This window comes from Condylura cristata, unplaced genomic scaffold, assembly GCF_000260355.1.
Source record: "Condylura cristata isolate star-nosed mole 26May11 unplaced genomic scaffold, ConCri1.0 scaffold00025, whole genome shotgun sequence".
Lineage (NCBI taxonomy): Eukaryota > Metazoa > Chordata > Mammalia > Eulipotyphla > Talpidae > Condylura > Condylura cristata.
The window spans coordinates 26,804,210-26,818,022 of record NW_004567126.1 but is presented as its reverse complement, the minus strand read 5'-3'; the positions used below and the strand labels follow the sequence as shown (position 1 = coordinate 26,818,022).

Sequence of the window (13,813 nt, the reverse complement as noted above, 5' to 3'; positions counted from 1 at the left end):
TAAAGAACCACGTCACTGGTTTTGAAACCATTCACCAATGCCGGCCTTATTCAGCAACCACAGGAAAAAAATCCAAACTTTTTTGGTCACCATGTTTTTTGTATTTTTCCTGAAACCTTTACTTTTGAAAATGATCTTGAAAAGTATAAAAAGCCAGTCAAACAGTGCATCTATTTAAATTATTTATTTTAACACATTATTTCAGGCATTTTAAATGTGCAGCTTGTAACATGTTTCATATCTGGAGAACTACATACAAGGATTATTTGACAACTTTAACAAAAGTGCTTAAGGCTTATTTGTTTCAGAAACAGCAGTCACAAAGAGCCACTAAGTGGTAATATTAATACATTCATACACTTGCTTTTCAAAGTAAAATATTTACATATTTACATTGCATTTAAATGGATACTCTGAACAGTAAACGCTTAACAAGAAGGTCTCTTTAACCCTCTTTAGTTCAACAGAGGATATTATTTTTCAGGGGCTGAATTTCTCAATTTGATTCCCATCCTCATTAGGGCCTAACTGGGCTTTCTTTCTCCACCTTCACTGTAGGTACACATTTGTCTCCTACACAAAGTAGCTTTTATTAGCTTATTAGCCGCCAAAACCTTGTGAGTAGGAGTTAGAGTTTTATTAACATCAATGTACTTACAATGTAAGGGAAGTAAGTTATGTAGAGGGAAATCTCTTAAAACATTAATCTCTTCAAGTCCTATTGTAAATGGACTTTTCAGTCTAGTAGTTATGCCTATATAAGTCCATTGTCTAAACAATAATTTACAAGCTACTTAGTATTGATTCCCTCATGATGTATTCCATTGATGTGAATATTTATTTTATTAGTGATCTTTCTTTTAGAGACCCAGGTATGAGTATAAAAATGACTATTATAAATTACTATAGCTGTACCAAAGGTGAATATTAAAAAGAGCAGCCATTGTTATGTTAAAATACATAGAAATTTGCCACACTTCTTTAACGAAGTGTTTTATAAAAGTATAAAACTATAGAAGGTGCTATTTTCATGAAAGTTGTTTTCTGGATTCTTGAGTCAGACCAACAAGCATTACAAGCAGTGTAAGTGCCACTGGTTGCCAAAGACCTTTGAATTTTGATAGTGGGTTCCAGTGCTGAGAATCAGGGCCCTAAAAGAATTATTTATCCTCACATTAAATTACATAACTATTGAAGTAGCCTAACCACTGTGAAAAATAAGCTAACTTCATTTCACCTTTGTTAGCATACATAGTCTGAGAATATTTACAGACATAGAATTTGCAAGCTGATCTTGCACAAAAAAAAAATCAAGAATCTCTATAATAAAATATTAACTCTGCATATCTTAATTTTACATAGAAAACAGGTCATAGTTTATGAAAACTTAAATAATTGGATAAATAGAAAAAATGGAAAGGTAAAATTAATAAACAGACAACACACAATAAAATGTTGATTCTTTACCATACAAATTCAAATTGGAAAGTTCAGCAGTTGATTTAAAATCATGTTCATCTCTTTGAACTCAAGATTGGTTGGAGCCTAAAGTTTAAAGCATTTACAGATTTAAGGAATCACTTTCTTATAGTTACCACATCTTCAACAGTCCCAGGAAAGCTAGTCCTGGCATTCTACTTCTAGGCAAGGCAGGGAAGGAGGATAACAATGATGTCGTTCAACCACTCCTGATCTCTGTAAACTTCACCGATGCCTACCATTATCTTTAATTCATACAGATGAGACAGATTAAGCGAGAAAAATGAAAAGCAAAATTAGGTCAGGAAGTAAATATTAACCAAATCAGTGCAATCCATTCATGCCACCTTCCCAGACTAATCAGGATGGCGTGCTGTCTGCAGTGGTAGCCAACATTCACCACCATCTACTGCTCTTGACGCTGGTTAGGAGAGAAATCCCCTAAATTCTGCAGGGTAACTGCAGGGTTAGCAACGTCAAATTATCCGCGGGTATGAGAAATTACTCGTGTAGATAATTATTGAGCTAATCCCCGTGACAAGCCCTGAGGTGGCTCTGCCTGCAAATCCCAAGGGCTTGGTCAATGGCCTTGCTCACAAGTGCATTCCGATGTGGGATCCGCTTGGCAGCATTTTAGGGACTTGTCCAAGGCAACCACTTGATCCCTGGACTAAAATGTTTACGTGGAAATGAATAGCAAAGGGGGTAGTTTTGGAGAAATGGGAAAAGCAGCTTCAGTGAAAGTCATCCTCGTGAAAGGGATTTCTACTTAGCTCCATCTATTTGTTCTAGTTCCTTTCTAAGCAGAATTCTGTGACCAAATCACTTTCAATACAGCCAGATTGCCTGGTCGGAGTCCTTGACTGGATTGAAGCTGAACTTTGTCAGCCTGTAGGTGATGTCAAAGGCATTCTGGGAGTGTTCTCTTTCTCTCTTCCTGTGGACTCCACTACTCTACTCTCCTGCGACCTCACCAATGGAAATTTATGTTCTTCTGGCTTCACTACAGCAGGAACGAATGTCCTGAGAATCCCCTTATGTTTGTTCGAAAGAAAAAAAATCCAAACTCAAAACCTCCTCAGTGATGATGAGTCAGAATGGATGATAATATTTACCCCACTGTCATCATCCTTACATTTTATTTAAATTACAGTAGGAGGTGTGGCCCAGCAGAGGCAAGGGTTTTTGTGGCTGTGCTGGGTAACTAATATGTTGTATGTGCCTGAGATGTCATGGTTGTCAATCACAATGAAAGGTGTAAAAACATTAGGGGAGAAAGCAAGGGGGAAAAAAGCCAAAGTTGAGTTAGCGGTTAACTAGGCGGAAGAGAGGAAGGCTAAGACAATGCACACAGGGAGAAATCTGCAGAGAACCCGGGCAAGCAGGAGCTTGCTGTTCTCGAGTGCGAAAGAGTGCACATCCATAGAGCATGGAGGGTGAAGGGGGAGAGACGGTTGGCTTCTCAGCAGGCACTGCCTGGACTAGGCCTTTTCCACTGTCCTCCTGTGGACTTTCCCCTGCTTCCCTAGCAGGCTCTTAGTAGAGAGGTTATCCGTTCCGATGAAAAACACTTCACAGTTCTGACTCTTTGTCATGTTCATCCAGGTAGTATTCATCGTCTGTGGTTGTATCAGTGTCACAGTCTGAGTCCACGGTGTCATCTTCATAGATGTTGAGTGGCGTGCTTGGAAATAAGCCCTCTTCCGGCATGGGATTGTCAGGAGAATTAGAGCTTCCCGACTCTTCTGGGTTAGGAGGACTAACGAGAGAATCTTTCAGAAAGCCGGGGTTCTTAAGAAAACTTGGTTTCCATAGCCTTCCTTCTGTGAGTGACCTCTTCACGTTCTCCAAGAAGGCCAACTGCTGTTCTTTCCCAAAAATTCCATAATCAATAGGTCTGGATATAGAAGACGTGGGTCTGGAGTCTGCTCTAGTCCTGCCACTGTACAAAGGCCATGCCTCCTTGTCTTCACAGGAGGGAAACTCAGAAAAGGATTTGAATCTTCGACTATAGCCACTGTTGACAGATAATTCATTCCCAAGTGTCAGTCGTCCCAGGGCGTGGTCGATAGAAGTGTTTTCAGAAAAGTGGCGCTCCCTGCTTTTGGGAGGCTGACTCTGGCGTCGCAGGTCACCATGCAGATGGAGGTTTTTTAAACTCTTCGAACGATAGGCCTGTGGCTCAGGTTCCCACTCCGGAGACCCAGCGCTGATGCCCAGTTGCGGACAACTGGCCGGGGGACCGCGTGCAGAGTTCTGCGCATGCTCCAGGGGCAGAGACAGGGGCAGCGTCCGTCGGTGGTCTGCACAGCCTGTTTCCCGGAGGCTGGTGAAGGTGGCTTGATGGGTCAAAGTTTCTGACTCTGTTTCCCAATTCTGAGCTGCTGTTACATCTTTAGAATTCTCATACCTTGGCGCAGATTCGGAGATGTTTTCAAACTCGTTCTGATGAGGTTGTGAAATGCTGTCGGACTTTGTGTTGCTTAAGTGTGACGCCGCGTCTCTGCGGGGTGATATCTGGCCCTGGCCAGGGCTCGCGGAGTCCTCTGCATCCTTCCCGTCGTTGCTCAACCTGCTTTCACGTGTGGATTCTGTGGCCTTTGGAGAAGACTCGGGGGACAGCAGGCCGCTCTGTGATGTGCCAAGAGAGAACCCGCCGAAGCCAGAATGGTTCCCACTTGGGGGAAAGATAGTAGCGACGTGTCTCCTGGAATTTAAATCTTTAGCTGAAAATTTTCTGCTAGCTTTGGACATGGCCGCCAGCCTGTGTTTAACGGACGATCTGGTTTTCCCTTTTTCTAGGTCATCCAAGTCAATTTTATTTTTAGGACTTCCTCCAGGAAGTAAATGTTGACCCCAAGCCAACCTCCGCAGATCCTCCTCGGCCTGCCGGCTCCCTGTCATGTCCACCTCATGACCTCTTTGAGGTAGTTCTCTGGGTTCAGACTGCAAACTCTCTAAATCTGGCTCACCTGAATGAGCCTCATCAAGGTGCAGCTTCTGCAAAGCTAAAGTAAGAGCTAAGGTTTGGCTTTCCGAGTCACAAAGTGTTTTGGCTGTCATTTTTTGGAAATCTGCTCCAGGGTCCCCTCTGGCCTCCCCACACCACAGCCCACTGGCTCTGTCATGTATAGCTGTGCCCGTGACAGCTTTCTGAGGCCATGTCCCACTTCCAGCGTTTGTAGCTTTCCCACTACCTGCCCACCCCACAGTCCTTCTGAGCATTTGGGAATTTTCCATATCCTCCCTGGAATGGGCTGGAGGATGAGGACCACTGTTATCCAATTGAATTGATTGCTGGTGATTTTCAGTTTTCTCTACTGTTTCTGTTTTTCTCCAGAGCACCGAGGATAGATGCAGCATTTCACTCTGCATTTTTTTCCCTCTTGCTTTCCTGCTGTGTGAATCACCTAGAGTTTTAGCTACATTATGTGGGGAAATCTCTCTGGTTTTAGATCCTCCTTTGTGAAGAGAAGCATCTGCCCCGGTGGGAGCCAGTCCCAGAGATGTAGGTTCTGGGGAGTCGATACACGGAGACCCCGAGGCAGCCCTGCTGTCAGTGGCGGGGGGGAAATGGCCATTCTGAGCAGGGCTGACAGGTTCGGCTAGAGCCTCTGGTGATGGCGTTCTTGCCTGTGCTGGTGTAGAATAGTTTCCCTTGTCTTCTTCTAAAGTATCAGGATATGTTTCCATCCCCACTTTAGAGGATTCTGTAAGTGAATACTTTTGAAGCAAGTTGTAGATCTTCTTGCCTTGGTTCCTCGGTAGAGTATAATATATTGATACCATCTCAAAACATTTTACATTGTCTTCATCACCAGAAACAGAAAACATACTTGTCGTCCTCCACTTATGTACTGCTTCCCCGCTTTCTTCTCCTGATAGGTCTGAAGCAAAAGGTAAAGAGTCTTCCTTGGAAGGGGGACTGACACCTTTTCTGGAGGCAGCGATTTGACCACCCTTATCCTCAAAGTATTCCTTCTGCTGGACTCTTTTGGGAAGAGAATGACCCCTGCCAGATGAGACACTCTCCGGGGGGTTAGTGGTTCTCTCCCAAGGCCTTGGTGTAATGGCGGACGCGTAGGCAGATGAACCCAAACATTCTCTCTCACCTCTTCCCGCTGAGGTGCATGTCCCGGAGGGACAGGATGCAGCTCTCTGAATGAGGAACGGAAGTGGGCGTTTCCTGACAGAAGCAGATCCAGTGGTTTCCATCTCTGCCATGCTCTCTGGGGCTTCCGGGGCCACTGGGATTCGGTCCGAAACAACTTTGGATCTTTGGTTTTTTGACTCAGAAGAACGGGGACTAAATTTGTCTGGTGTGTACTTCTGTCTCGGATCTTCGACATTATCTCTGATTTGGAATGGAAGTGGCTCATTCCTCAGGGAAGATGTCATGACCTCACTTTCCGACTTCCTGCTATTGATGAAAAAACTGGCCGATTTCCTTGGTAATGTACAATAAGTTGTGTGAAAACTAGGAACCTTGGGATCACTTTGATTCCACTTACTCTGACTGCTGCTGTCGCGTGTGAGTGTTGTTCTACTTTCTGTTTTGCTTAGCTTTTCGATATAGGATATACGCTGTCTTACACTTCCTTCCCCCTTTCCATCCCTGAGTGAAAGATGTGACTGGTATTTGATAATATCTGCCACTTCATTCAGTACAGACACACAACTATCATTAGTCTTTTGGTTTTCTGAGGAGCTTGGAACGAACTGGCTAGTTAGGTTCCTGCTATCACTGTCTCTTTCTTCTCTTTCTCTCAGAGAAGGATCTGGGACTGAAAGACTTTTCCTGGACAGTACTAATGTAGGAGGAATAGTCAGAGTACTGAGGAAAGAATTATTCACCGGTGAGGAATCTGGTAGTGACTTTGACAGAGCTAAGGGAGCTGACTTGCTATAAGTGGTAGGACTTATGATACATTGTCCTTCCTTAGAGTCTAAAATAGAATGTCTTTCTGGATGCTCTAAGTTTTGATTATCAGTAGAGTCAGAGTTATTTTGAATAATCTCTTCATTATTTACTGTTATTTCCTGGTGACAACCCTGACTTGTGCTGGGGAAAGATGATGCTCTGCTTTCCCGAACGAGAAGAAAGGGATTTGCTGAACCAAGTTTTCTATTCCCAGTACTACTCAAATCTTTTTTAAATTTACTGATTTCCAACTTGTGTGGTGTATACATTTTGGAGTTGTCTCTCCTAGAACTGCCTCTGGGTGACCCTTTTGAATTGATGGTGGTAGATGCATTAAAAACAAACCTGTTGCTCTTGGCTGAGTCCTGGGAGAGAGGGCTTTGAGAATCAGTTGAGGGGCTGGGGCTGACTGTCTGTGAAATAGGTTGGAGTATTTCATTTGCCATGTTTGTCTGGTCCACCTCGTTTAGTTGTTTTTCTTTTTCCAAACTAGATTCATCCAACTCTTGGTCTTCTGTGACCAAGATACGGGGTTGGCTTTCAGTAAGCGATGGGCAGTCAGCTGGGCTGCTATTGGTGACCGTGACCTTTATACAGCCTTTCAGTGGAAGAGAGACAGGTTGATCGGGACTAGTTTTCTGCCAAGTGACGGTGGGGTTCTGAAAGCTGGGCCCCTGAGAATTCCTTTTGTCATCAGAAATCTGGGGGAGGAAACATTTGGAGGAAGATGCTAGAGATGGAGCTTTCCCAAATGAGTAAGGTTCTTTGTTTATCTGGTCTTCTGTCAAAGCACTGTCGTGCTGACACTCTATCCCATCAGACTTGATGGGATAGCTTGAACCAGCCAAGGAGCCAGCGTTTGGTGCACCAAAATGAAGGTGTGGCTGGTTCCCATGATCTTGTGACATCTCTATGTTCTCCGGTGTGGATGTCTGAGAATTGAACTGCCAAGGATGTGGCTCTTCTTGGTCTCTGGAGACATTTCTCCTATATCGATGAGACAAAGATCCCCAGTGTTGAGAAGGACCACGATAGCCGTGACCAGTGGGTGTGCTGTTTGTTTCAATGGAAGCCATTTCAGCATCTTCGTCAGAAGTGAATGGTTTCCTGAATTGATGTAAGTTTGACCACAAAGGACTCTGTCCAAACCCCTGTTCCCTGTTTTGCCCGAAAGTAGTGTTAAAGAAAGGCACAGCAAATGTGTTGCCTTGAGGGTAGAATGGCATATTCTCCGAGTTCTCAAATGGGTCAGAACACATTGCATGATCCATGGGAGCATTTAAATTACCTCTTTGATAAACACTCTGTGACCGGTAAAAATCATATTTTGTATTCTCCTGAACACATCTGGGATACGAATACTGGTCAGCAGGGTCCACTTCCATTGGTGAGGGAGCCGTTGGGAACTCTTCTTTGTTCTGCCTTTCTCTAGAAGAATCTGCTCTATTCCATATGATGGATGATAAAGGAATTCTCTTTGGGGTCTGCTGGTGGCTTGGTGCTATAAATCCATTCTTGTTCTGAGCTGCACCAGAAAAATGTAAGCTCCTTGCTGAGAAATGTCCTGTAGCTGGCAAGGCTGACCGTTGCCTGCTGTCAAGACACAGAGAAGTACTGCCAAAAGTATTCTTTTGCATATACTCTTTCAGGACTCTGGGCTCCCGTGTCCTGTACATATCATAAATTGTCCTTGTTCTAGGAGAAAAGGTTTTAAAACCCTCCCGAGGGGTTCCTGGTCTTAGGATGTCATAGATGGACATATTAGAAGTTTCATTATAACAATTTTTGTGCCTTCCTGTGATATGACCATGTCTGTTCCCAATGGAGTAAAAGTGATTGAACTGTGTTCTTGACCCATGGTGGAGCGGGGTCCTGGAAGTCACTGAGCTGGAAAATTGTTCCTGAGCCAACTTGCTATCCAAGTCATCTAAAACTAAAAAGAGAATACACATCACATATTAGATTTTTACATCTAGTACCAATTAGAGTTGTTGAAGTTCCTTTGTTATCATTTTAGTTTTATCATATTGTCATACATGTGATAACATTAGTTTTGATTATGTTTTTAAGTTAGTCTGACTTTTTACAAGGCCATTATGGAAGTTTATTTTTCATACTTTTGTAAATCATACTTTTTCAAAGTTAACCTTCCAGTTACTTTTTTTCTAACAATGATGGCTTTTTTTTTTTTAAGTGTATCTTTTGAGCCAATAGGTAGCTAAACAATTCCAACAGTGTTTTCTACAGGGGATTGTTCTAGAAATGAGACTTTATAAGTAATACATAATTTCTCAGTTGTACCCTTAAGAAAACAGCATTACCTTGAAAATCAGGCACCTTGTATATACACTGATGACTTGTTCAGACAGATTTCAGCAATATATACAATAGAAAGTTCTATATAATGTCATTAAATGTCATGTTAGTAGCAGGTTATATGGAAAAATGAAGACCCACTTACATTCCCCCAATATAACCTTTTCTATTGGTCAGACACAGTTCTAAGCTCTTAAGATATTAACTCATTGGGCCCTCCCTGGTGGCGCAGCGGGTTAAAGCACAGCACTGAGAATCTAAAGCCACTTCCACATAAGTTCGATTCCCGCCTGCCCCGGAGGTGACCACATGGTGTGGCAGACCTCTCCTGACCCACCCGCTGCTCCCCTCAGCAGTGTGCTTCATCCATCTGTCTGTTCTGCTCCCCACTCTGTCTCGGGTGAAGCCTCTCACCGCTCCTGAGCCTCTGGCCTGTACCCCAGTTCTGTATGCACAAATAAATAAATCTTTAAAAAAAAATATTAACTCATTAAGTATTGACATAAGCTTGTAAGGTTGGTAACATAACTATTCTCATCTAATCAATGACAAAACAGAGGCAGGAAGAGACTGAATAAGTCACCAAGGTCAAGAGCACACAGCTAGATGTGAGCTTCGCAGTCTGTCTCCTGAGTCCATGGCAACCTCTTTGCCATCCAGGTTCACCTTTTATTTTTGCATTAACAAACTCTAAAGAGCTCACCGTGAGCTCAACATGTTATAAGAAAGTGACGTTGCTGTTGTTAATCAGTGTTTACTTTACTCTCTGGAGTAAGAGCAGATGCTACTGTCCAAGGCAGGGGCCCGTGACTTCCTTGCAAGAGGAGGACCAAGGTCCAGCCAAGGTCCAGCCAAGGTCCAGGGCCATGTTCAGGAGAACTATGGAATGTGTAACCACAGGCATCACACAGGATGTTCTTAACTGGTGGGCATTTCTTTGAACGGTGGTCATTTAATCATATTTGACATCATTTTCTCGATAAAAACCTGTGAGAATCTAAACAGAACCAAAATCTTTTAAGGGTTTAAGATCCCTAAAGCCTCCCTTATTAATAGATACATTTCACCATATTCATGTTATAGTAAGTACAAGTAAATTATGTACTTTTAATTACAGATAAGTATGAAGTGTGTTTATATTGATGAAGTTTTGAGTTATAAAACTCTCCCATGTGAATTAAATAAAATAACCTTATTTTATTTATCACTGAAAATTTGACTTCAGTGATAGAGAAAGGGAAGCAGATTAGCATCTGAGTGAATTTTGTTATGGAAGGTGCTAAAGGGGATATTGATATCTGTTCTGGATTCCCCTACCATATTTAATTTAATGTTTAAGTACATGCTATTAAGTTTCAATAACTAGCAGAAAAAGTAATATCAGGCATGAAGGATGTGGAACTAAGGAATTCTTCAGAGAACCATCGTACCAATATTTCATTGAAAAATAAAACTTAATCTCCAGACTCTGAAATAATCTATTCCCTATCTATACAAATAAAATAATCAAGCAATGCCCAGCTATAAGGTAGGACAGAGAGAAAACTGTGTAATGAGTAAAGAGCTGTTTTTAAAGCAAATTATAATAAAAATCATTTTGATTTCTACTCTTCCTTTCAAGTTGTCCCTAGTTCTTTTTTCCTTAAATAAAATCTTCTGCTGATTACAAAAGGAGCTGATGTATGATTGTGGTGGAAAATACAGAAAGAAAAAAGAAACTCACCTGGAATCTTCCCCAGAGGTAACCCTTCTTGAGGTGCTCAGTGTATGCATGATCTTAAATTATTTGAAGTCATTTCCAGTTCCAGATTAACAATGCTGTTTACTCACTGCTCAGGAGGGCAACAAGTTTCTGGATCTGTTCTTCTGTTTCTTTTTGGAAAGGCCAAGTCATTTTCTTCATTTCATAAACAGGATCTGACCTCTACTAGCAAACGCTTTGTTTTGGAGCAGAGATTTTCCTGGGTGTCCATTCTCTGATCAGATGCTCCCCTGGGTGGCATGTCAGCTGGCTATCTCTCCCTGCCCAGCCCTCCTGTCCTATATGACAGGGCAAAGGTCACTGCTTATGCAAAATGAATTTTGTTCCCAAGGTGAAAATGGCAAATGAATTCCCGGTTACCTTTCAAATGGCCGGGCTTATTTTGCCACAGAATAACCACCATAAAGGTGAGCAATATGCTTCAGTTATAAGATCCATGTGGTACTTTTGGAATCAGAGTCAGTCTTTATTGTCAATCTGTTCTACAAAGTTAATTGTTTAACAATTTGATTTCATCATAGTAAAATGCAATCTTAATCGGTAACAATAAAAGTCTATTAAGAACAGTCAACTTCACTGATCTCTTACCTAAAGACGTATTTTCCTTTTTATCTGAGATTAAATATTAAGCATTATTACAATTCCATAAATTCATGAGGCGTCTGTCAAAATATTTGCATAGATAATCTTTAAATACAAGATTTGGGCCCTCCCTGATGGCACAATGGATGAAAGTACAGCACTGCAGAGCAATCCGAAGCAAAACTACCTGCAGCTGCTTCAGCAGCATTTGATCCCTGACCCTGGAGCTGACTCAATGGGTGCAGCAGACCTTTCCTGTCTCACCTGCTGCACCCCTCAGCAGTGTACTTCATCAATCTGCCTGTTCTGCTCCCCACTCGGTCTCTGGTGAATCCTCACAGCCCCTGCACCTGTGGCCTGTATTCCAGTTCTATACGCATAAATAAATAAATCTTTAAAAATACAGAATTTTTTAAGATTTGTGTTAATAGCTTATAAACACATCGTCTTCAGATAAGGTAAACAAGAAGACTTCAAGTACAGAAGTTAACATGTGTTGAGCATTTTAATATAAGTTGTAATTATTTTTCAACTTTTTTTTTTTTTAAAGATTTATTTATTTATTCATACAGGCCAGAGATGTGGAGGGTGAGAGGATTCACCAGAGACAGAGTGGGGAGCAGAACAGGCAGATCCACGAAGCACACTGCTGAGGGGAGCAGCGGGCGGGTCAGGAGAGGTCTGCCGCGCCATGTGGATCTCCTCCCAGGAAGCGGGGATCGAACTCATGAGGAGTTGGCTTAAGCTTCTTAGTGCAGTGCTTTAACCCGCTGCGCCACCAGGGAGGGCCCTCAACTTTTTTTTTAAGGCCAGGACTTGCAGAGACCATTTGATGTATAGACTTACCTTGGAAAAACTCATTCTCCAGCAGCGAAGCATCCCACCGAGACATGCTGCCTCCCTCCCTCATGTCTGTAGGTTTGGGGCCAAATGCTCCGCCGCCTGGGGGTGTTTCCAGAGGTGAGCTGTGTATTTTGGTCTGTTAATTTTAAAAGAGAAAACGCATTATTATTTCTGGATCTTATCCACCCGCATACTTGCATGTTCCCAATAAAAAAAGGTCCAAGTTTAAACGTCCTAACCCAGGACTACAAATTCATTTCCCCAACATTTACTCCTCAACTTGTGATGTGCTGCTGTTTTTGCAAGTGATCACAAACGTCTCCATTGCCTACATGAATTCCTGGAAGTCTCAGCCTTCAGGCAAGATATTGAGCCCCTCCTGCCAACACGTCCTATAAATTTTCACAGCAATACAAATTTTTGGGAGGTCCCAGGAAAATAGAAAAGAACCTCTTTTGACTTGGGAATGTCATCTCTAGAGTACCAGAGGCTGGGATTTCAGATTTCTCAGCCCTGCACCTAGTCTATCCAGAGCTGGTTAGCCAAAGCTTATAACAGGCCGTCAGATTTGTGAACTTGATGGATTCAGGGAAATAAAATCCCCTCCACAGATGTCTGTCTGGTAGAACCTTCCAGACAGCATAAGGAGCGGACCAGCAGTTCCAAAACAAAGGCCCTGAAAACAATGACCTTAGAAATGCTTTTTGAAAGCAGTTTGACAGGATTTAGGAGCCTGAACTAGAGCTAAAATTGTTTTTCTTTCTTTACTGGTAAGTGTTTATCTTTACTCCCTTAAGTCTGTCTGCCCTACTTTCAAGTTTTAAATTGTCTTCATAACCTACTCCCACATGTTCACTTTTGCCAAAACTCCATTTGCATCCTCTGTCAAACTGGTCTGTCACTCCTGATGCTACCCATCCTGCCCGGTCCCTGAGGAGCAGGAAGCTCGGTCTCTTTATTTTCAGCTCACCCGGCTACTCATGCTCCCCTTGTGAGCCCCTCTTTTCCTCAAGGCTCCCCTTTCCACTTGACATCCTCCAGTACATTTCATCTCACCTGTGGTTTTGGGTTCCATAGGAAAGCCATAACTGAATACACACAAAGGTGATTTATTGATAAGAAAGACACACTCCAAATGGTCATTTATCGGATTACATCATTGGATGCAATATAGAGTTCAGAAGGAAACACACCTTAGAACGAAAACCTAAATAAAGTGCGATGCCAATCAAAGGTGATGGAGCCAGAAACTGATCATCATAGCAATTCGTCAGGAATCTTAAAAGTTTATTCTCCCCAAACCTGAAGTTTGGTAGTTGGTAGTTCTTTATCAGTTGGAATCTGATAAAGAAGATAGTAAACATCACTGTCTTGCCACTATTTTAGCACCCAAACAACTTTCACATTCCTTCTATGTAGATGATAGAGTACTCCTATTGGCCTCCCGGATCTCTGCTTTGACAATGAAAATGTACAACGAAATGAAAAGCACATGAATTCCTTGAGCTGAGTGGAAGGCTGAAACCCCCCCACACACACACTGGGGAGGATTATTACCCCTGAAGACCCTGAGTATAACTTTCTGTGGTTGTATGTCTGCCCAGACCTTCTGCTTTAAGACCAACCCTACTCACCCATCCATGAAAGATGCTTCCAACACTTAGAAATGTAAGTTGTATGTATTTAACTTTGTATGCATGTATTTAGCTTTGCAAGAATTTTTACTCCAGTGATAAAGCTGTCAGACAAGTAAGTAGTAAGTTTCAGAGATAAAGGTAATATCCCTAGGGTAAATCATCCTGAAGTTGTCCATGTTCACAGCTAGGCTCCCTCTTCCCTCCCTCCCACAAGTTCCCCAGGAAACCAGGGATTCCCAGACAAATGAATCAGGACTCTGAAAATTGGCCAGC

The 13,813-nt window shown here is 42.4% G+C and overlaps 1 protein-coding gene across 1 annotated transcript in view; it reads right to left on the bottom strand.

Moving 5' to 3' along the window:
* Positions 1-205: 205 nt before the first annotated feature.
* EXPH5 (exophilin 5) overlaps positions 206-13,813 on the bottom strand; it is a 63,091-nt gene continuing 49,483 nt past the window's right edge. Inside the window, exons 5-6 of the mRNA XM_004688852.2 lie at positions 11,907-12,039; positions 206-8,333 (exon numbers count right to left, since the gene is read on the bottom strand). Coding sequence (XP_004688909.1) covers positions 3,052-8,333; positions 11,907-12,039 — 5,415 coding nt within the window. The 3' untranslated portion in view covers positions 206-3,051. The remainder of the gene's footprint in view (positions 8,334-11,906; positions 12,040-13,813) is intronic.